The sequence below is a fragment of the Bidens hawaiensis genome, unplaced genomic scaffold, assembly GCF_021521415.1.
Source record: "Bidens hawaiensis isolate Kalapana, Puna unplaced genomic scaffold, B.hawaiensis_p1.1 tig00004101_1, whole genome shotgun sequence".
Lineage (NCBI taxonomy): Eukaryota > Viridiplantae > Streptophyta > Magnoliopsida > Asterales > Asteraceae > Bidens > Bidens hawaiensis.
The window spans coordinates 996,461-1,020,585 of NW_027491241.1; the positions used below are offsets into that span (position 1 = coordinate 996,461).

Sequence of the window (24,125 nt, forward strand, 5' to 3'; positions counted from 1 at the left end):
AAGAACCCGAGGTACCCTAAATCCAAACCAAAAACACCATGTATGTAACATGTAATTTTAAATACCACATACACCCAAAGTATAATTCGTACTATTGTTTTTGGTAATTTTATTTTAGCAAAAATAGAAATTATTTATTTAAATTCCTAAAATACCCTTCTCAAATTACAAACCATTGTAAGCCGTTGGATCAAAAATATAGCCGTTGAGTTACTCTCCATTCTTTTTAAAATCACACCAAGCTATACAATCTTCAATCTTCAAACAGCATGTCAACGATGATGCGTTCTGATCGGAAACCACCGCTGGCGTTAAGGTCTCCGATACGCCTTCGTCCACGCCGCGGTGTGCAGTCAACTGTGAACAATGTTCAAACAAAATCAGGTATTTAAAAGTTTGCCCATCAAGTGTTTGTGAAAATGTCTAGGCTAAATTTTTATTCTTTTAAATTTTTTTGTTTTGGGATTGATTGAATTTGTTACTAGAGGTTTTAGGGTTTGTGATTTTGTAAACTGGAAGTTGGGTTATATTAGAATTTGAACAAGATTTTGGTATTTAAACGTTTGCCCGCCAAGTGTTTGTGAAAATGTCTAGGTTAGATTTTTTATTTTTTTTTTGTTTTGGGATTGATTGTATTTGTTACTAGAGGTTTTCGGGTTTTTGATTTTGTAAATTGGAAGCTGGGTTATAAGTAGAATTTGAATAAGATTTGGTATTTTAACGTTTGCCAGCCCAAGTGTTTGTGAAAATGTCTAGGTTAGACTTTTATTTTTTTTATTTATTTATTTTTTGTTTTGGGATTAATTGAATTTGTTACTAAAGGTTCTAGGGTTTTTGATTTTGTAAATTGGAAGTTGGGTTATATTAGAATATGAATAAGATTTGGTATTTAAACGTTTGCCCGCCAAGTGTTTGTGAAAATGTCTAGGTTAGACTTTTATTTTTCTTTAATTTGTTTAAAAGGATCCGATTACAATAGAGAGGCAGGTAAGCAGGCAACAAGCTGCGCCGCCACCCCTTTTGAATGGCAAAACCAATCCTACTGAAAACAAAGTTATCGTTCTTCGGCGTCTTTTAGTTACTGTGCACGAGCCACTGGACTCTTTTCAGAAACATAGCCGCATCGGGGGCAAGAGACCCAAATGTATCGAAAGCAAAAGGAATGAAGGCGTGTTGATTCTCAACACACGCCTTCTCATGTTTAGGTTTTAGGATTGATTGACTTTGTTATAACTTACAAGAGATTTTAGGGTTTGTGATTTTGTAAACTGGAAGTTGGGTTATATTAAAATTTGAATAAGATTTGGTATTTAAATGTTGGCCCGCCAAGTGTTTGTGAAAATGTTTAGGTTACATTTTCTTTCATTTGTTTAGTTTTGGGATTTTTTGAATTCGGTACTAGAGGTTTTTGATTCTGATAACTGATACGCAGACTTTTAATAAGATTTGGTTCTTTTGGCGTTTAAAAGTCCGCCCATCAACTGCTCGTGAAAATGAAGTTATTCATAGCTTCAAGAATGATGAAAAGCTGGTAATTTTAATTTGTTTTAGTTGAAATTAGTTGATTAATTCCGAGATAATTCTGGATTCGGTTTAGCCTTCCATATGTTTGTGAAAATGTCTTTTACCGAGAATATATTTAGTATGAAATAAACTATTTCTAGAACTTCATAAACCCTTGTGTTGTTATATTTAGTATGAAATAAAATCTTTTTTTGAATGAGGAATTGGTTTGTTATTATTCTCAGATAGTTGTTTTGATGTTACAGTTTCAATGACAAAAGCGCGTCTGCCCAAACAATCTTCCAACTCGGAAGAACAAGAAATGAATTCCGAACGCCAAAAAATATCATGTAAGTTTTCTTTTTGTGTGAAATAAAACTCTACTTAATATCAAGAATCTTGAAAACCTGGTAATTTTTATTGATTTTGTTTTAAAATTAGTTGATTAATTCCAGGTGAATTTTTTTTAAAATTAGTTGATTAAAATTAGTTTTATTTTTTATTGATAGTTCTGGATTTCTTTATTCTCTTCGAGTAGTTTGTGAAAATGTCCCGGTGAAATTTTTCTTTTTTTAACTTTCTAAAAGGCAGAAAATTTTCAATAATGAATGATTGAAAGTTGTTTAGATTGAAGTTGGTTGTCTGAACTCGATTTCATCATCTTCTTCGTTTGTCTTCCTCTTTTTTTTTTACCTGATATATAACTAGATTTGGTTTCATTGGTATGTATGTGTTTGTAAACATGTATAGGTGAAAAAAGTTTTTTTTTTTTTGATGAAAAGTTGTTAATTTTGATTGATTTTATATCAAATTTAGTTGGTTAGTTACTAGAAATCTCATTTTTTTTCGTAGCACCAAGAACGATGAAAAGTTGTTAATTTTCATAGCATCAAAATTAGTTGGTTAATTACTAGAAATTGCTAGATCTCTATATATACCCTACTTGTATTTTTAAATAAATTCTGTTCATAGATTTATAAACAGTTAATTGGGTTGGTTGTTTGAAATCTTTAATGAAATAAATTCTGTAAATAGTTTCAAATCTTTAATGTATTTATTTAAAACTAGTTGATTAATTCCTAGATAACTCCAGATTTCTGTATACCAAACAATACCGCGCTTGTGAAAATGTCTAGGCGAACTTTTATTTGTCCAGCTTATTTATAAAATATTATCTGTTCATGTATTCATCAAATTGCTGTTTTAATTTTACAGTTTCAATGACAAAGTCACGTCTGCCCAAGCAATTTTCCACCTCGGAAGAACATGAACTCCGGCCCGAATACCAAACAATATCATGTGAGCTAAAAGACTTAATGAAGATGGTTCAAGAAAACCTATGGAGGCCAGCAACCAAAAACCAATCAGCAAATGCCCATAATAACAATCCTGTACTTCAAAGAGGCAGATTATATGATGAATATTCAGCAAGACGAAACGAAAGGTTGAAACGAAAGAGAGGTGAACCTGAAACCAAGAACAAGACTCCTCCAAGCAAGCTGTATGTTGGAGGTAGAATTGAGTCAGCAAAAGAAGTGAAGAAAAATGAGAGTGGTAGGAAGATGGCAACACCAGCAGCAGCAACTACCGCAACAACGACAAGGTATTCATTAAGAAGTAGTTGCAAAGAAAACAATAAACCGCCATTGGCAATGCGCTTTGAGAGATCATCAATTGAGAAGACGACTGCAGTGAGAAGAACTGCAAGAAAAGGGTATTGAAAATGGTATATGTTGGATTTCTTCTGTTTTGAAAAAACTCTTTTTCAATGTCATATGAGTTGGTTTTAGGTAATTTGGTGGATTTTCTTTTTAATACCAGACACCATTATAATATGGTGATTGACTTCCAATTTTTTTGTTGAATGATCAAAATTACCTTAATTACTTTTTGTGGTTTTGTACCAACATCATCGGAAGGTCCGTTATCGTCCGAGACCAACATCACACTTACATGAATGAGTTAGAATCTCAAAATTGCTCACTCTTTACAACAAAAGCTATCGAGTATTGCTTATTGAAACATTTCAGTATTTACTTAATTACTTGCTACTTGAAGTTGAATCCTTAACATTATTCCGCTCTTTAATATCTGTCTACAAGGGAGAATTTTATTTACTCCCTTATAACTCATAATATATCATATACCGAATTTTAATAATTTGGTACTTTATGAACATGCTACCCCTTTCCGGTATGTAATTCTTTCATAACCTTTTTTATCGACACTGAGGGCGGTCGCATTGTCTCGCCTTCTCTTTATTGAAGTAGGCTAAAGATATACAAAATTGCATACTATGGAAAGGCTGGAAGTGTAGACAAACTTTGTAACAGTGGTAGCTAAGTGTATCACAAAAGCATAGGATGAAGTAGTTAATTATCTTTTCTTTTATTTGAATCTTCAGTTGGTGTTTATTGTTTTAATTGAATTTAGTATTATACATTACTTATCAAACACTACAAGTATTTGCAAGTTAACGAAGATGATTAGTTGATTAGTTTTTAGTTTAACTATTATTAATTTGATACTTCTTATAAAATAAACAAATGGTCGAACAAACGGGGTCATGTTTATTGCTCTAACTATCATTTATTAACTAAACAAACTAAACGAACGCTCATTTTAACTTTATCCGAACCAATAATCAAACAACGGGTTTATTTGTTAATGTCCAATTGTTGAAAAGTAAATGTGTTCATGTTCGTTCGTTAATAGTATGAACGGATGGTTCATAAAGGTTACGAACTAAATTACAATGAGGCCTAACAATTTAAATGAATACATAAATGATTAAAAGAGACATGTGGTCATATTCGCTAGTTTAACTAAATCAAGAAAAAGTTTTGGTTATTTTCATTCATTGATTAAATAAACGAACTTCCTGCTAGTTGGTTCACAAACTGTTCACTCGGTTCCTTCGCATGCCTAAGTTTATAAACTAACAAAACACCACTAATAAACATCAATTGACAAATTTTTATAAATTTCAGCCAAATAACACTCGAATTTCAACCCGAAACTTAAAAGAAAAAAAAAATCTTGAAAGTTACCAACCAAACGGGACCGAAACTTCAACCCGAAACTATTTTGTTTCACACTTTCAACCAAATAACACCCAAATTTCAAGCCGAAACTTAAAAAAAAATGATTTTTCTTGATAGTTTTCAACCAAACGGGCCCGAAACTAGTTTTTTTCACACATTACAACCAAATAACACCCTTATTTCAACCCGAAACTTAAAAAAAAATAATTTTCTTGAAAGTTTCTTTTACCAAACGGGTCCGAAATTTAACCCGAAACTAGGGTTTTCACACTTTTGAACCAAATAACACCCAAAATTCAACACGAAACTAAAAAAAAATGATTTTTCTTGAAAGTTTTCTACTGAAACTTCAACCCAAAACTATTTTTTTCACACTTTTCACTCAAATTTCAACCCGAAATTTAAAAAAAAATGATTTTTCTTGAAAGTTTTCAACCAAACGGGCCAGAAACTATTTTTTTCCACACTATCAACCAAATAACACTCAAATTTCAACATAAACCTAGAAAAAAAAATGATTTTTTTTAAAGTGTCCAACCAAACAGCCCCGAAACTTCAAGCCACGGTGGTGCTGCTCAAAGACGGCAGTCGATGGTGGTGCTCAAACCCTTGGTTTTTGTGAGGTTTTCTGAGAGAATTGGAGAGTGGAAGTAGGTATTTAATCCATGGGATTTTGGTGAGGTGATTAAGATAAGGAAATGTAGAAGAAGGTGTGTGGAAACTAGGGATGAGCTTGATACCGTAGCGGTACCGCTATCGAAAATACCGATCTCGAAAATCACAAAATTTTGGTTTTGGTACCGATACTACCGAAACGTTACCGGTATTGAAGGTAAAAATTCAAAAAGTACCGGTATCATACCATACCGTACCGATACCGTAGTGATCACGAAACTCAAAACTTTTGTACCAATGCATGCCCTTTCTCTTTCTCTTTAAATTGGCACACTCTCTCTCTCTCTCTCAATTCATCACTCCTCTTCCTCTCTCGAGATTTAGATCTCAGCCACCATCCAATCCAAAGCCAGATCTGATCGATGCATACTTTCATTTCAATGATGGATCCGTAATTCCGAGTAAGGTATTTTTTACTACCATCATCCTGGTAGTTCGCTGTATTATTATTATTATTATTAACCCCTAGTCGTTATTGCTGTTGCTTTGGATCCAGATCCGGTAAAACCCTAAGATATGATGAGGTGTATACATACAATGGTTTCTTTTTTGCATAAACGAATGTGAATCAACGGCCCATGATCTCATCAAATTCATCCTACTCATCCACTTACATACACACAATTAGGGGTGGTCGAACAGGTCATGGGTAGAAATGAGTTAGGGTCGTTACGGGTCAATTAAAAAGAAGATGTTTTGGTCTGGGTCAGAACGGGTTTTGAGTTTTTTTTACGGGAACAACGGAAAATTTTCAGTTTTTAAGTTTTTTGTTTTTGATTTTTATATTTTTTTTGATTTTTTTATTAATTCACACGCGGCTTGCGGAGAGCGGATATAATGCATGTACGTGTGAACCCTCGGGCGGGCAAAAGTGAAATTGCACTAATTTTGATATTATTTTTACTAATCTTGTGGAAATAATGTTAAAAGTGACGAAAGGTTAATCAGGCATCATGTGGTGGCGTTGATAGCCAAAATACAAAGGTACATGCACCAATCGGCCAGAGTGCCGATGTCTGAGTGTTATGTGCCTTATGTTCAAGGCTTGATGCAAAACTAATATTGGGCTGGGGGTCTCACCGGAAGTAGCCTCTTTATTCCTACGGGGTGGAGGTATGGCTGTCTACATCTTACCCTCCTCAGACCCTGCCATAGCTTTGTTATTGATGGGATATACTAAGTACGACGACGATGATGATTTTTTTTGTGAGGGTTTTCTATCAAAACTCCTCAAAAAAATGATAGAAAACCCCTAGAAAAATATTAAAAAAATCATAACTTCAAATTTAAATCAACCGATCAAAACAAAACTAAAATAATAGAAACCGAACGAAAAACGAAACTGAAAAAATGGACCAAAACGAAACAAAATCGAAAACGAGTCCGGAATCGATCAAAAAGAAACCGAAACCCCCCGTCCTGTGTGAAAACTCTTGTTTACTCGAAACCTAAGCCGAGCCCGTTCCAATCCGAAACCCGTTTCATGCCAAAACCCGTTTTGATCCGAAACCCGCCACATTTCGTTAGGACACTAACCCACATCGATCCATTTCTTTGAATTTGTCGACCAATTTTGACCTGAAATAACAAATCACTGAACCAAACCAACACATATAATCTTTAAAACAACCCAAATTGACCCATTTGAAATGGTTTGGGTCAAGATTGCCACCTCTACATACAATCATTCATACACACGAAAGAACTTATTCCCTTGATCAGAGAGATAGTTAGTCAGGTTACATTCATCAATTTCGATTGGATCAATTAGCTTAGTGGTCGGTCAGGCTTATTATGCTAGGGTTAATGGCTTCCGAGATTGAAGTGCCATTGAACTCTCTCTCATAGGCACAAACACAACTGTAAACAAACTTCACCGGACACTTACTTAGTGGTCTGGATTTTTGATAAGTGTCATTTGCCCACTTGTACTTGAAGTTGTTCATTCGCATATTAGAAGGAACGTACATATGGCTATAACAAAATGTGGAGGGACACCTTCAAGGATAAGCAGGCAAATGACAAGAATCAAAATCCCGACCACTATACTCAGTGTTTGGTGGAGTTTGTTTACAGCTTCTGTGTTTGTGTCCTTGAGAGATAGTGCAAGGGCTTTTCGATCTCTGAAGACATGAACCTGAAAGATAGTACAAAGTTTCTTTGATTTCAAATAACATGAACCTGAAAGAAACATATTTACTTAAAAGTAATCATTTTTAACTAGGGATGGCAATGAAACCCGAATCCGATGGGAAAACCCGACATAAATGGGACGGGTAATACCCGACCCATTAGGGTTTTGGATTTCTAATATACCCGATAACATAGACCTATTTACCCGATATAGCTTATTATATTATATGTTTACTATATTCCAAATATATTATTTGTTGAAACTTGTTTATGTCAATTATTTGAGATATTTTACCTTTATGGTAACCATCTTTGTAATCGATTAGTCATATTTTGTCAAAACTCGATAGAAACCCGATGGGTTTTGAGCCGGGTATACCCGATGGGTATTTTATCAAAACCCGATAGGAAACCCGAAACCCGATGGGAAAACCCGAATCCCGACGGGTAATTACCCGATTAAAACCTGACGGGTTTGGGACGGACTTTTATAACCGGGTATGGGTTTGGGAATACCTAAACCCGACCCATTGCCATCCCTATTTTTAACTTGGACCCGTTCTCGGTAGATTCATGTTATGTTTAATCCCTAAGCGGGTGAGTGTAAAATAAAATATCACTAGTTTTAATTATAGAAATAAATATCGTCATGCTAAATCCCTAATGGTGCCGTTCCCGAGGCGAATAAGACGTTGACCGGTGACTACGTTGCCGTGGTGGTTTCTTTTCGTTTTATATTATTAATAAGCTAATAGCATGATAAACCCTATGATTGCTGCTTATGAGTAATGATCTGAAGGGACATGGTATTACCATTTCAGCAGAGGTATTCAAAAAGGGGTTGCGCCGTATCTTGTTGCTTGTTTGCCTGTCACTTTATTTTAATCATTTTGAGTTTAATGGGAAATAGCAAGATGAAAAAAAAATTTATTAAGATAAAAATTGCATTTCTTGGATTGTTCTTTTCATGTTTAAGGGCTCTCACATGCTACATGTTTTATGCATAGAGAACATGCTTTTTAAACGTTAGCCCTCATGATTACTTTTATGTGATGGTGAGCATTCGATTGTTGCTACTTGACGATAGTGTGCGGTTAAAGGAAGATACCTGCAATTGACCCGCAAGGCCAATCATAATTAAGGTTTTTTGTTGTCCCCTAGCTAGTGATTTATAATTATATATATCTTTGCTTTGCATATTTATCGGATTATTGAGTGGCGAGGTGTACTGAGTTGCTTGTTTAAATTTAAAAGAGTCAACTTAAAAGGTCAACGTTCATATTATGTTTAGATGCTTGTGAAAAAACAAACAAATATATTTTAATAAACAAATAGATGCATGCTCATGATTTGAGTCTTAAACTTGCCACATGTAGGTTTGACATGTAATTAGATAATAGTTAGATCTCGAGTAGGGGTGCCAATCTTGACCCAAACCATTTCAAAGGGGTAAATTTGGGTTGTTTTAAAATTTTAAGGGGTTGGTTTGGGTCAGAGATTTTAACAAAATGGGTCATTTGAAATTTCATCTTGTAATTTTCGGGTCAAATTGGGTCGCCATATTCAAAGAAATGGGTCGATGTGGGTTAGTGTCCTAAAGAAATGTGGCAGGTTTCGGATCGGAACGGGTTTCCACACGAGACAGGTTTCGGCACGAAACGAGTTTGAGATTGGAACGGGTTTGGTTCAGGTTTCAAGCCAACACGAGTTTTCACGCAGGATGGGTTGGGTTTTGGTTTCTTTTTGGTCGATTCCGGACTCGTTTTGGTTTTTTGTTTCGTTTGTGTCCGTTTTTTAGTTTCGTGTTTGTTCGGTTTCAGTTTTTTTAGTTTCGTTTTAATCGACCTTTTGATTTAGATTGATTTGGTTCGGTTTTGGCTTTTTTGTTTCGTTTCCGTCGACTTTTCTGTTTCGGTTCGATTTCTCGGTGGTTTTTTTTTATATATTTTAATGGAACGAGGACAACAGAGGAAACATTTTAGTTTTTTTACTTTTTTTTTTGTTTTATTTATATTTTAAGTTATGATTTTTTATTATTATTTTTGAATATTTTTTGAGGGGTTTTTGTTCTTAATAGGAAACCCCTTAGAAAAAAAATTCAAAAAAAATAATTAAAAAATCATAACTCAAAATATAAATCAAAAACAAAAAAAGTAAAAAAACTAAAATGTTTCCTCCGTTATCCTCGTTCCATAAAAAAAAGAACGGTTCTGACTCATTTCGACCCTAACCTATTCTGACCCAAACCAAAACAACCTTTTTTTTAGTTGACCCATTCTGACCCTAACTCATTCTGACCCAAACCCGTTTCGACCCAAACCCATTTTGACCTATGACTCGTTCGACCCGACCCAACCCATTTGCCACCTCTAATCTCGAGTGTATTGTATTTAGTTTCAAACTGACAATCTCACAGCATGTATTAATTGCATGTTTAAAATTTTAAGCTGGATTAAAACAAGTTGTGGAAACTGGTTTATGACCATGTCATCATGGATGATCAAAATCTTAGTACTTTTGTTTGGTATTGGCCTTTATTCATCTAATGTTTTTATTTATTTTTATTTTTACATTTTTAAAATTAAAATGGATTCACGAGTTGATCCTGTGCTCACATTTAGACAACAATTTACATGTGTTGGAATTCAGTTGTAATGACTTAAACTGGTCATGATTTTGGATTATTATGGTTCTTTGAAGTGCCGTCAAGATATGCATGGTTAGACGGTTTTGGCCGACTTCATATGGTTTGAATTTGGAAGTTGGTGCGCTCACTGCATTGGCAAACAGTGGTGATATTACTGTGGAGTGGGCCTTTTCAATAGCATTGGCAATGAGCTTTGAAAGATCATCAATGGAGAAGAAGAGCTAGAAAAGGGTATTGAAGTCATGGTTTTATATGAGTTGCAAACGTAGATTTTGATGAAACTGCAAATGTTGAGAACCTTTGTAACAGTGGAAATAAAGAGAAATAATATGCTAGTTTGAATTTTAAAGTTATTTTACTCAGCTTTTCTTTTATTTGAATTTGGTATCATTTGTTTGTTTTCAAACAAAGTATATGCAAGTGCATGCAGATGATCAGTTTTGACTTTAATTATTATTAATTGTGAACTTTTAACTTCTATCAAAAACTTTTTTGAGATTTCTTTAATCTTTTGGTTAACCAATTGAGTTTGAGCCATTGATTGCCTTTGTGCCGACATCATTTGGTATCGGGGCTCTTGATTTGTCAAATGGCTCTGCATGGAGACATATGCTTGCTCGATTGTGGCACAAGTATGTCCGGTTCACGTGCCATAAAATAAAGCCTTCCAAGAAACATAGGTCAAATAATTACACGGATGGTCCTTGTTGTAAGGACATATTAAGGTTTTGGTCCCAACTTTTCAGAAAATACGTCCTTAGTTCCCATTTGTTTTGCTCATCTTAACGGTGTGATTTCATTTAGCTCGCTTCCTCACACTGTGAACACCTTGAACATGGGTAATCCAAACCGCAGTTAGGACCTAAAGGTGAAATTATTGAAAAGTAAGTCCAAAACGGTAATTTCAGCACACTAGGACCGTCTGTGTAAATATTTCTTAACATGATCAAGTTTTCATGTTCTTTGTATGGTTGTTCAAAAAGCTCGTGGCTAGCTTGAAAACATATCGTTTATAAACGATTTTTCATCGTTTATAAATGAGCGGAGCCAAAGCAAGCACTCTCGTAAGCCAGTTTGCTCGTTTAACTCATTTAAATTGAAGCTCAAATTTTAATTTATAAATTAAAAATATGTACTTTATAAATTACATTATGTGCATGCTAAAAATGTTATTCTTTGTTTATATATAGATCAATATATGTAAAAAACAAAATTAAAATTAATTTTTTTTAGAAATAAACAAATTGGCTCGACAACCCACGAGTTAACTCGAGCTTTTGAAGAGCCGTGCTCGAACTCAACATTTCTGCTCGATAAATACGAGCCAAGCTAGCTCAGATTGGTTTGTAAATGAGCCGAGCCACATAGCCCTAGTCAGTTGTTTGTGTAAGGGTCATGATCCTTGCGGTTTAAATTACGGATATAGTGTAACATTCATTAAATTTCAAACTCGAAACCCGACCCGTTTTAAACTTTCGGGTTTTATGCATTTTATACGTTAATTGTATTTTATTGAAGTCTTATGTTACATGTTTTCATGTTTAATCTTCCATTAATTTATTTTAACACCATTTTAAATTATTTCAAAGGTGTTTCAGCTCATTTTTATGATAATAAACTTATTTGAATATTTTACTTATGTTTCAACTCAACTTTTATGATCATTTTAAAAGTTTTGAATGTTATTCATGTCAATTAACAAGTTTTGACCAAATTTAATTCTTGTTATCATCTTTTGCCATATTCACTTTTAAATAGAGCTTCATTCCTTCTCATTTTCTTACAACTCAATTTACAACAGATTGTTGTTATTCTCATGTTTTTTTATAAATTTTTACCTACTTTGACTTCATAAAGTCGAACTGTGAAATTCAAGACTTCTTATTTTATTATCTAGGTTTTTCCTCCGGGTATGCCATGCTTGTATTTTCCTGCGAGTTTTGGTTGTTTGGAACTTAATACTGTGTTAAATTAATTTAAAATTAGTATTAGTTAATCAAAAACGAACTTGACTCGCTTACGTATTTATTCGGTTTGGTTTAGTTATTTTATATATCCAACATCTAAAACCAAATCGGGGTAGCAATAATGCCAGAAAAAAATTCTCTTAAAAAGAGACTAGACATGTTGGTTCAAGATGAACATAAGGTATCTGAAAATGAAGAGATCTCAATAAACTATATCATGTCTAGGAAGGTATGGAACCGAAACCAAGTTGATGTCGATGATATCTTTTCATATAATGTAGCGCTAGAAATAATGGAAAACAATGAGGATCATGAACCAATATCTATTGATGAATGTCAACAGAGACATGATTGGCCAAAATGAAAAGACGCAATTGAAGCAGAATTAAATTCCCTCACGAAACGGGAAGTTTTTGGTCCCGTAGTTCAAACACATGAAGGTGTAAAGCCTGTTGGTTATAAGTGGGTCTTTGGTGAAAACGTAATGAAAAGAATGAGATTACACGCTACAAGGCACGATTGGTAGCAAAAGGATTTTAGCAAAAGACCTGTAATTGATTATGAGGAGACGAATTCTCTCATGGTAGGTGCAACGACTTTTTGTTATCTTGTTAGTCTGGTAATACAACAAGGGATTGGTATGCGTCTAATGGATGTTGTGACAGCCTACCTTTATGGCTCACTTGATACAGAAATTTACATGAAACTACTTGTAGGATTCAAACTACCAGAATCATGTAAATCAAGTTCTAGAGAACATCTTTCAATTAAACTAAACAATTATCTGGGCTGAAACAATCTGGGCGTATGTGGTATAATCGCCTTAGTGAGTATTTGTTGAAAGAAGGTTACGAAAATGATTCTGTTTGTCCATGCATTTTTACAAAAAGATAAGAATCTAAATTTGCTATAATTGCCGTATATGTTGATGATTTGAATATAATTGGAACTCCTGGAAAGCTCCAAAAGGCTATACAATATTTGAAAAAGGAATTTGAAATGAAAGACCTTGGAAAGACAAAGTTTTGTCTTGGGCTACAAATAGAGCATCTTAAAGGTGGGATACCTATGCATCAAGAAACTTACATAGAAAAATTACTCAAAAGGTTTTACATGGATAAATCACATCCACTGAGCACTCAAATGGTTGTAAGGTCACTTGATGTGGAAAATGACCAATTCCGACCACCGGGAGACGAAGAAGAAATTCTTGGTCCAGAAGTACCGTATTTGAGTGCAATCAGTGCATTAATGTTCCTTGCGAACCATACACGACCAGATATATCATTTTCATTAAATTTGTTGGCAAGGTATAGTTCATGCCCAATAAGGAGACATTGGAATGGAGTAAAACAAATATTTCGATATCTCCAAGGAACTGAAGATATGGGCTTGTATTTCACTAACCAATCGAAAACAAATTTGGTTGGTTTTGAAGATGCAGGGTATTTTTCTGATCCTCATACTGGCCGATCCCAAACAAGATATTTATTCACACATGGTGGCATTACAATTTCATGGCGTTCTGTGAAACAAACAATCACAGCCACTTCATCTAACCATGCAGAATTATTGGCAATCCATGAAGCTAGTCAAGAATGTGTTTGGTTGAGAACTATAATACAACACATTCGTGGATCTTGTGGTATTTCGTCTGCAGACGAGGGACCAACAGTTTTACATGAAGACAACGCAGCATGCATTGCGCAACTTAAGGAAGGATATATCAAAGGAGACAGAACCAAACATATCTCACAAAAGTTCTTATTCACACATGATCTACAAAAGAATGGAGATAGTATTGTTCAACAAATTCGCTCTAGCGAAAATTTGGCAGACTTGTTTATTAACTCACTTCCGACCTCAGCATTCAAGAAATTACTTCATGGGATCGGGATGCGTCGACTCAAGGAGCTAAAATCATTAGGGGGGAGAATAATACGTGTTGTACTCTTTTTTTCCTAAGCTATGGTTTTGTCCCACTGGATTTTCCTAACAAGGTTTTTGATGAGGCAGCATCAACAAACGTATTTGATCATGTGGATAGTCAAGGGGGAGTGTTATAAATTATCATTAATAGTGACTATCGACATACAAGTATGCCATAATATTAGGACTCTCTATGTACTTAACTTCTCTTGATGATTAATGTAATGAGCCTATAATAGAGGTTTTGTACTCCATGTTGAAAGATGAATGAAAACTATTCCTCCCATTCTCTCCATATTAGTAATAGGTTTTATAACACATATGTTGAAGTTTAATTTAGAACCATATAGATAACTAGGCATGAATGGGTTATATGTTATGTATATGTTAGGATTCTACTATTTGACCAAACTATTCAAGAAGTCAATAGAAATTGGTAACACTTTTCATTAACCGGGTCTTTATTATTCGGTTATGATAACAATTTATAAACAAATAGACTTAATGAATCAACGTACCCAATGAACATAAATGAAAGTTCGCGGACATAAATAAACTAACGAATTATGTGATCATATTCGTTCTTTTAACTAAATCAGCAAGAAGTTTTTGTCATGTTCGTTCGTTTATCAAATAAACGAACTTCCCGTCAAACAGTTCACGAACAGTTTACTGAACGTTTGGTTCATTTCAGTGGCGGCCCAATCATTTAGGTGGCCTAAAGTGGAATAAAAATTAGGGGCCCATTTGCATTTTCTTTGTGATTTACAATTTGGAAATTATTCTGTTGTCTGATCCATTAACAAAGTTTGGTCCGTTAGCTATACAACACAATGCAATTGCAAACTACTACAAAATATATGTAATTTGCTAATAAAGATTTTATCTTAAGTTTTATCCGCAGAAAATCTTAGTATACAGTTATGTAAGTAACAAAAAAATATCCCTTTACAATACAAACACAAGAAAGAAATTACGCCGGATATAAACAGAAAAAAAAATGAACTGAATGAATATGGCATGAGAGAAATATAATTAACTGATGGATATGACATTCGTACACCCTTTGGTTATCCACACACCCTACATACGATCGTATAGGGGTTATATGATCGTATGGAACCCCACGTTAAAGGGTGTGTGGAATGTGGATAGGTCAAAGGTGTGTAGATAACTAGAGCCTTAATTGATAAGTATTCCTAGATTAGTATTGGGAGTTATATCTGCAGGAAGGAAGAGTAATTAAATTACACAATTTTTTTTTAGCCTAAATGGGCATGTCCATTAGCTGCAAATAGAAAAATAGAAAAAAAAAGTTACAGAGATCCTGAGATTCAAACTTGTGTACTCAAGTTTCCAGGCAACAATCCTTACCAATACGCTTCAACAAAGCCATATGCCAATGATATTGAAATAGAATTAATATGCATTACGTATAGTGATATAAATTAGTTTTTATTTTTAAAACGAGGCCTCAAAAATTTAGGGGCCTAAAACTTGCTTACATTGTTAGGCCGGCTCTGGTTCGTTTACTTGCCTAGTTTTATAAATTGACAAATCACCACTAATAAGCATCAATATACAATGAATAAGGTATCTAACTTGAGGAAGAAAGGTCTCACAAATAATAGTGATTACATGAAAACTTATTTATATTATGGGGAAAGTGAATATGAGGCTATTAAACACCTAAGCTTATATGCGAAACCACCAAAACTACATAGTTTTGAATATAAGTTAATAAAAAATATAATTTTATTATGCATTTCAGTAATGCCACAATTTTGTTAGATCAAACATTGACCCACCAAACTTTTTTTTTCTTTTAAACATTTTCTGATTATGTTTTTAAATTCTATAATTTTAAAAGTAATGCCACAATTTTGTTAGATCAAACATTGACCCACCAAACTTTTTTTTTCTTTTAAACATTTTCTGATTATGTTTTTAAATTCTATAATTTTAAAAGTGCAGTGCACTGCACTTTTATTTGTAATAATATTTGTAAGGTCGCCGACGGGTTCGCCAAAAGATTTGTATAGTCACCGGTTTTTTTTTTTTTTTTTGCTTAAAGAATCCAAGTGACACGTTCATAGGTTGTTCAAATGGCCGATCGGCCGGATTCTACACTCTTTTGTACACGTGACAGATGAAAAGTACATGTTATATTTTGATATAAAGCTCTAAAGAAACTAAATGGGATATTTCTTTACATTATAATATCATTTATATCTATAATATTGTTACATTACAGATAAGCGTCCTTTCATCTCCTACATTGAATTCTCTCTATGAGACGCTGGTATATTAATTATCCTTCACCTCCGGGCGCCCTTTAATCGTTCAAAAAGCTATACAAATATTTACTAGTTTAAATGAAACTCTTTTGTACACGGACAGATGAAAAGTACATGTTATATTTTGATATAAAGCTCTAAAGAAACTAAATGGGATATTTCTTTACATTATAATATCATTTATATCTATAATATTGTTACATTACAAATAAGCGTCCTTTCATCTCCTACATTGAATTCTCTCTATGAGACGCTGGTATATTAATTATCCTTCACCTCCGGGCACCCTTTAATCGTTCAAAAAGCTATACAAATATTTACTAGTTTAAATGAAACTTGAAACTACTAAATTTGTAAGTTACATTTCATTTACTAAATGCTCTTATTAATATATTTTAAAAGAAAGGAATGACCAGACTAATGAGCAGCATTGAAAACAATACTTAAAAACATAGTTCACAAATAGAACCAACCGTTCACACGCGATCTAAATAGTTGCAATTTACCGATAATCCTAAGAAAACTTAAAGCAGGATAGCAAGCAACTACACATTGCTTGGAACATCATAACAAAAAAACCAACATAAATGTCATGTCATGTCATGTCAGGTCGCATGCTCCTAATCAATCAGTCCCAAAAACCAACATCAATCAGTCCCAATACGTGCCACATGACCGTATTTTGATGTCGAGTACTTCTTAAACACAGCAACTAGTCTTCCTGTGCCCGCTTTTTGGTGCAAACCGACCATCAACTTTGCACACTCCCTGCAGAAAAAGTTGTTCCATAATTTTGTAAGCGGTAATGTTTTATTCTATTCAATTATGCATAAAAGTTCACCATAAATGGAAAAATAATGATTCAAGATTGTTCAACTTATATGCAAATGATTGTGGTACGGTTTATGTTCAAATCAATTTTCTTTGAAACTAGTTTGTCTAATTTAAGTAAAAAAAATGCATAATAATCACCCAAAATGCATAAATATGTCAAATTGTACGAAATTTTAAGAATTTTCTGGTTCAATTCAAATCAGTTATGTAAAGATCTCCCAAAAATGGAAAAATATTAGTTTAAATTAAATTCAATGCATAGAGAGTTGACTAAAATAGCAAATTTTTCCAACTTTTTAGAAATTTACAAAATTATTTATTATAATGCAAATGAAATTAAAACAAAGTTCAGTTCACTTGTTTATAAAAAAGAGAAAAAAAAAAAAACTTCGGTTCATTTTGATGCAAACCAGAACGTTAAAAAAATGGCAAATTGTTCAAACTTTTAGAAAATTTCAAAATGGTTCGATTTCAATGCACATGAAATTACAGCAAGGTTCATCAAGTGATAAACTTTCTATTCAATTATGCATAAATATTAAATGCAATATTGACACAAGTAAGGAAAAAGATCTTACAGAAGATGATTCTGCGAATATTGTGAATGATGTTGACTTGTTTTGGTCCATTGCGTTGACCTTTTCAGAGTTGACTCAGCGGTGAAAACAGCAGCGGCTGCTAGCAATGAAGGTGGGAATTTCAGCACATCATATTCCACCAAACACAGGTCAATCAAGAAAAAAAATGCTAATAGCTCCATCTAGTTTAACAAAAAAAAAAAAAAAACATTAATCAGAAAAAAATAACATTTGAGAATTAAAAAAAATGCAATCTTAGAAAAAGTCGGTCATATTTGTCTGTTTTTATTTAGAAAAGGAAACATATCTTTGGAATAACATGTTATGACATTAACCGAAAAATGAAGATAAAATATTTTATAAACTAAAAAAAACATAGTTTATTTAAAAAGCAGTAACATTTGTTTTAGAACCATAATTTGTTTAACAAGATTTTATTCAAAATCTTGCAGAACTCTTTGTACGATCTTGCGGCCTTGAGAAATCGCTTCATAAACACGAGAGAGGTCGGAAGCGAGAGATTAAATTCCAGCGTATTCATCATTTCCTTTTCCTGAAACCATCAAATGAGAAAAAGTAAATAAATAAATAAATATTGCATTTAAAAACAAACAAAAAATTAGATAAATAATAATCTTCTTTATTTAGTTACCATATCAAGAACTTCTTGTCTAGTATAAGCTTTATCAGAAATCACCACAAAATCATCCACAATAGGCACCGAGACCTCTTCATATTTGCATGCCAAAAGCATTGATGTAATTCCCACAAGTTGAAGATTCTTTCTTGTTACAGATCTTCGTGCCAAGAACCGGTCAACAAGGTTGACGGTTAAGTACAACGTCTCTTCCATAAGTTCAAATTTGTAATGAACCTGTTATTACAAACGTTAATTCTGCGTTTGATATACAAGTTTATGTTACTAATTTAATAACATTTACCTCGATTAGCCAGTCGATGAGAATGGCTCTCATTCTGTCGGTTATGTCATGTTGTTGCGACAGATAAGTAGGTGAAACACAGCTCAATATCTGCAATTATAAATGACAGTTTAGCAAGATGGTAACTTTATATTTGACTTTTAACGGGTCAAACAGGTAAGCTCGACCCCAAGTGCATTCAGGTAAGCCAGTCGATGAGAATGGCTCTCATTCTGTCGGTTATGTCATGTTGTTGCGACAGATAAGTAGGTGAAACACAGCTCAATATCTGCAATTATAAATGACAGTTTAGCAAGATGGTAACTTTATATTTGACTTTTAACGGGTCAAACAGGTAAGCTCGACCCCAAGTGCATTCAGATGCCCATAACATCTTTAATCCATGTTTTTCAAGAATAAAGGACAAAATATGGTAACTTAATATCTGCAAGTTTAAATGATTATATAGCAATATGGTAACTTTATATATATGGGTTGATTGTGGTTATATTTGACTTTAGATGCTTATAGCATTAAAGCAAAAATGACTGAATATGGGTCAACCTAGCCCGGTCAGCCCACTTTGACCCATATTAAAAAATATTGTTTGGACTCCAACCCGATTCGAATCGTTAGCCAACTGATTCGTTGACCAGCCTGGATTTTACCACCTCTAGTGAAAAGTGCATTTAGATGCTTATAACCCCTCTTAGATCTTTTATTCAAGTAAAAATGACAAAATATGTTCGCGGGTCAATCTAGCCCGATAAGCGCAGTTAACCCGTATTAAAAACACCATATGGATCCCAACCCGATTCAATTCAAATAAAAAAGATAAAACATGTTGTGGGTCAACCTAACCCGATCAGCCCCCTTTGGCCCGCATTAATATAATCATTTAGGCCCCAACCTGGTCCAATACAAGTAAAAAAAGGACCAAATATGTTTGTGGGTCAACCTAGACCGATTCGACTCAATAGCCAACCCGTCCAAAACGAGCCCACTTTTACCACCTCTTTCGATTTTCACAACTTGATAAAAGATTTATAAACTACATAAAAATAAACTCATAAATCAGCGTAATATGTGTAACCAAAATATTACCTCTTGTTCCTTGTAGTGAGCATAAAGCTCATCAATGTACTCCACAACAGCAAGCGGATCATCCTTGTCAGCCGCATCGATATCCAAAACCGGTTCCTCGTATATATCCTCATCCTAATAAACAGATTCATAACATCAGTATGTTTATCTTAAAAAACCTAAAAAATAACAATAAAGGAAACAAAAAGATTAATAATTAAAGTACCATCTTATCGATTTCATCCAACATAGATTCGGTATGCTGCACAAACATTGGTGCATATCATCTTCAACATCAATTATATCCTCATCCTAATAAACAGATTCATAACATCAGTATCTTTATCTTAAAAAACCTAAAAAATAACAATAAAGGAAACAAAAAGATTAATAATTAAAGTACCATCTTATCGATTTCATCCAACATAGATTCGGTATGCTGCACAAACATTGGTGCATTAAAATCATCTTCAACATCAATTAAATCTTCATTCTCAATCTGATCAGGGATTGTTTCGATTTTCGGCTTCTTTCCCTATTAAAAAAAAATTCAAGTATAAAACTGATTAAAAAAAGTAATTCACAATTATTAATTATCAAAAGCATATAGGGTGTATTGTATGTATACCTCTGGTAAAGGTAGTGATGGTTTGTTGGTAGTAACTTGTGTACTAAATGCCCTGCAGAAACAACAGCCAAAAGTCTACTATAATTAATTATATCAAACACAAACATCTTGTAACAAGAACAACAAAAATATCCTATTACCGACCTCGTAACGGGTCGACGAACCGGAACAAGTGGTTTCTTAGCAGGGATTGGTTTTTTTCTATACAAAAAAATAAAACAACTTCATGACAAAATCCCATATATATAAAAAAACAAGAAAATTAAAAAAAGTGACTTTTTTACCCTTGTAACCCATACGGGTACGATGTCGGTGCACAGATAATATTCTTGTTAATCTCACTTAAAGCCTCCTGTTCTGACCATACCCGGGCTTCATCCCGCCTCCTGCAACTATCAAAGATTCAAAAGTTAGGGTTTTTAATCTTTTTTTTTTAGTCAGGCATTTAATCAAACACTTGGCGTGCATTCTTTAATTTAACAATTACCTTGTGTTTTCGGGCGAATCACATCTGGGTTATTCTCCTTCAGTCCAGCCATGTCACTGTACAAAACCAATTTCCATAATATTAACTATTAAAAGATATTTCGATTAAAGATCATAATAACAGTAGGAATAATAAATAAACACGAACCCACGTTTATGTCGATTAATGATCTTCAATTTCTTCACAAACTGATCGAATACTACACAGATGAGATCGATTAACAGATCAATTGATGAACTCCATGGATGGATTAATCTTGAATTTTGAATTTTGATCCGTTGGTGGGTGAGTATTGGAAAAGGGGTTTTGGGGATTAATAATTTGGGGTTGAATTGAAATCGAATGAGAATGAATTTGTAATGTAAAGAGCGGATGAATAATAATAATAATAAGAAGAATAATAAAAATAGACTTTTGAAAGTAACGGCTAGTTGATTACAGCCGTTGGATCTTTTGATCTGTGTGGGCTTAAGTTTCATACAGGTCCCTGAAGGTATGGGGTGTTTACAATACTGACGCAATAGTTAGTGTTTGTTGGAAGGTGGGTTTTATGACTTTTATCATCCAACTAACGGCACTCTCGTTTGAATAGGAAAGGCTTTTTTTTATTGATTAAACTAGAAAATTTAATTTGTTTTGATAACCAGTGATTTGCTGGTGTGTTGCATGTATGTAAAGACGTTGTAGCGGTTAGTCAACGTCAGTGGCGAAGCTTGGACTTCGTCACGGCGGTGACCGAAGTCACGAACCCAAAAATTTTCGGGTCAATGATTTGGTTCGTGTTGGTGGTTCGGTTCGGGTCGACGATTCGGTTCGTGTTGGTGGTTCGGTTCGGGTCGGATCAAACAATATGACATCTATATGTCTATTTTTTTTTTCATTCATTCAAAAACGATTGTTCTTACAATTAAAAAAAAACTAGACCTAAAATATTCATAATAATGCGAGCGCCGAGAGGAGGGGTGAGTACCTTAGAAGAAAAATTACAAAGCAACTCAACAATCTTTAAAATTTTTGAATTCCTCAATTATGGATTTCCGAATCAAATGTTTCAGTAATTTCTTTTCTATGTGAACCACCAAGCAAATTAAGAAAATTTAATAGGGTGAGTTAAAGTAAAATTTCACCATACAATACAAATTACAAGCTTAGTTGATTAATTTCCCCAAATCCTAATTTTATAATCCTTGAACATAAAGATGAACTATGTTTAACAACAACACAAAGATAGAACTATTACCTTGCTACCAGGGCCGAGCAAAGGGCGTAGGCGGTCAGGCGGTGGACGGTGTGGCGGTGGACGGCCCGCGCTGAGCAGAAGAAGGGGCGCAGGTAATGTAGCTGGGTTTTCTAAAAGAATTCCGTTCTTTTTTTTTGTAAGTTTTGTTAACATGTTTTTATTTTTATAATTTACAAAAAGCCCCCTCAATTTTACGTTTTATAAAAACAAAGTTTTTTACTAATTTTGTAGCTTTGTTTATAAAAACTGTGAGGTTTTATAAAAAAAATCAAACGATGGGGTATTATAATTAAAAAAAAATAAGTGGTGACCGGTAGCATTTTGGAAATATACATCCGGGGTGACCGTGATTAATGCCTATAAAATTTTTTGGGAAAAATCGCGAAATTTACTACGGAAAAAATGACAATGACCGGGGCCACCCCGGGTCCCCACTGAGCTTCGCCCCTGGTCAACGTGAATTCGGTCGATATTTGCTACATAAACCTAAAGTATAAACTCGTTAGATTAGCATATCTAAAATTTAAAAAAAAAACAAAAAATAGCAACGCTCGTATATCGTATTATAAAATAACGTATTTATTTGGTAGGTAAAATCTAGATGTTATTAAAACCCGAACATTGAGGCGGTGAGTCTACTCAAATTCGATTGATTTCAGTTATGTTCTTTAAAGTACTGTAACCATTAAAAACACACACAAAATTATAAAAATTGATCCGTGTGGACTTAAGTTTCATATAGGACCCTCAAGTTATAGATTGTTTAAATTGAAAATGATTCCATTTTAAGTCTTTTTATATTAATTAATTAAAATAGATGTGCCAGTTGTTTGATGATGGAATGGGATGGTTTCGTTTGGTTTGAACTTTTAGTATTTAGTATTTACATCTATTATATTTTTATATATCAACGTTACTTTAGTCATTTTCATTGAATGATATTAAAAATTTATTTAGTTCATGTGACCATTTGTAACTTCGTTAATATAAAAACCTTATTTTCTATGCTCTTTCATTACTTTCGTAAGGTACTTTCCCGGGCAGATATTTTGAGTGGCGTTGTTATCAGGTTGATTGATGAAGAGTGATGTGTTGACGGTTGATTTACCTATCAGCGTCGTTATCATTTGCACTGAGGGTTGTTGTGATAGGAAAGCACTTGAAACATCCAGTGTCCTAACAACTTCTGGTTGGAGAAAGAAGAATACAAATGTAGAAAGACCCGTAATTATTTCATGTCGTACTTTAAATCTGATAACTTTATACTAATGATTCTCTTTCTTTAGAAATGGGCTAGGTATCATATTTTTATAAGTGTTTTTGGGGTTTTGGTGAATAACTTGATTTACATGTTTTATATGAGTTTGAATATAAAAACAACTTTTCTAGGTTGTGGGGTTTTTGTTTGAATAATTTGTTTTAATGTTTTAGGTTGTTTTGTATTTGTTGTAGTAAAAACAAACTTTTATTAGGTTGTGGGGTTTGGTAGAACTTGACATTGGTTACTGGTTGTGTGTACTCGTCGGTATTAACTTGTTCAAAGTGGAGGTGGCAAATGGTTGTTGGCGGTGGGTCGTCCTTGAAAATGATGACAAAAACGAGTACTAATTTTGAAGTGTAAGAATACAATGGCCATCTTAATGAAGTTAACATATTTTTAATGCAAGCTAAAGAAGATGATCAAATATATTACGAGTCGAGCAAACAATGAGGACCAAACTAGTTCTTTATAAGTTAAGATTGGATATGCAATATAGTAGATCATCCATGTAATTTACTATTTAATTAATATCCGTGTAATTTACTATTTAATTTATAAAAATCAACTTTTATAAATTATTTTTTCTTTATATAGTATTTCTTGTTAAGATCCTTTTTGTTTTCAATACAATAACAAACAAGATTATGATATATAATATATCAACAAAAGGATTAGGTTTAAATAAGAAGTTTGATTTTCCTAAAAAGGCTAGGAATGAGGGTATTTTAGTCTAACACTTAAATATCAAAACCCACTTAATTTAATTTCAAAAACCCACTTACATTAATTTCAAAAACACACTTACATAAACCCAATTACATATTTACTCTCGCCCACCGCCACCACTCCATCGCCCACCGCCACCACAACCGTCACCCACCGCCACCACCTCACCGGAA

At 33.6% G+C, this 24,125-nt stretch overlaps 1 protein-coding gene and 1 pseudogene across 2 annotated transcripts; one reads left to right on the forward strand and one right to left on the reverse strand.

Moving 5' to 3' along the window:
* Window positions 1-278: 278 nt before the first annotated feature.
* On the forward strand, window positions 279-10,227 carry LOC143625300 (uncharacterized). The gene is made up of 4 exons (XM_077095671.1): window positions 279-384; window positions 1,770-1,853; window positions 2,719-3,217; window positions 10,056-10,227. Exons 1-4 carry the CDS (start codon window positions 279-281, stop codon window positions 10,225-10,227), a joined length of 861 nt encoding a protein of 286 aa, XP_076951786.1.
* Window positions 10,228-16,842: 6,615 nt separating this feature from the next.
* LOC143625302 (cyclin-B2-4-like) lies at window positions 16,843-20,999 on the reverse strand (annotated as a pseudogene). Its single transcript, XR_013152255.1, has 12 exons — window positions 20,877-20,999; window positions 20,720-20,781; window positions 20,523-20,621; window positions 20,383-20,439; window positions 20,239-20,290; window positions 20,014-20,145; window positions 19,632-19,745; window positions 18,549-18,638; window positions 18,260-18,481; window positions 18,061-18,160; window positions 17,608-17,788; window positions 16,843-16,963 (listed from the first exon to the last, which is right to left on the reverse strand). The product of XR_013152255.1 is annotated as a cyclin-B2-4-like (transcript).
* Between the last annotated feature and the right edge of the window lie 3,126 nt (window positions 21,000-24,125).

Bases quoted from the DNA above. Each gene is read 5' to 3' on its own strand.
- LOC143625300 (XM_077095671.1), top strand. From the start codon at position 279: ATGATGCGTTCTGATCGGAAACCACCGCTGGCGTTAAGGTCTCCGATA. The intron at 385-1,769 runs GTATTTAAAAGT...TTGATGTTACAG, and splicing joins CAATGTTCAAACAAAATCAG to TTTCAATGACAAAAGCGCGT. The intron at 1,854-2,718 runs GTAAGTTTTCTT...TTAATTTTACAG, and splicing joins CGAACGCCAAAAAATATCAT to TTTCAATGACAAAGTCACGT.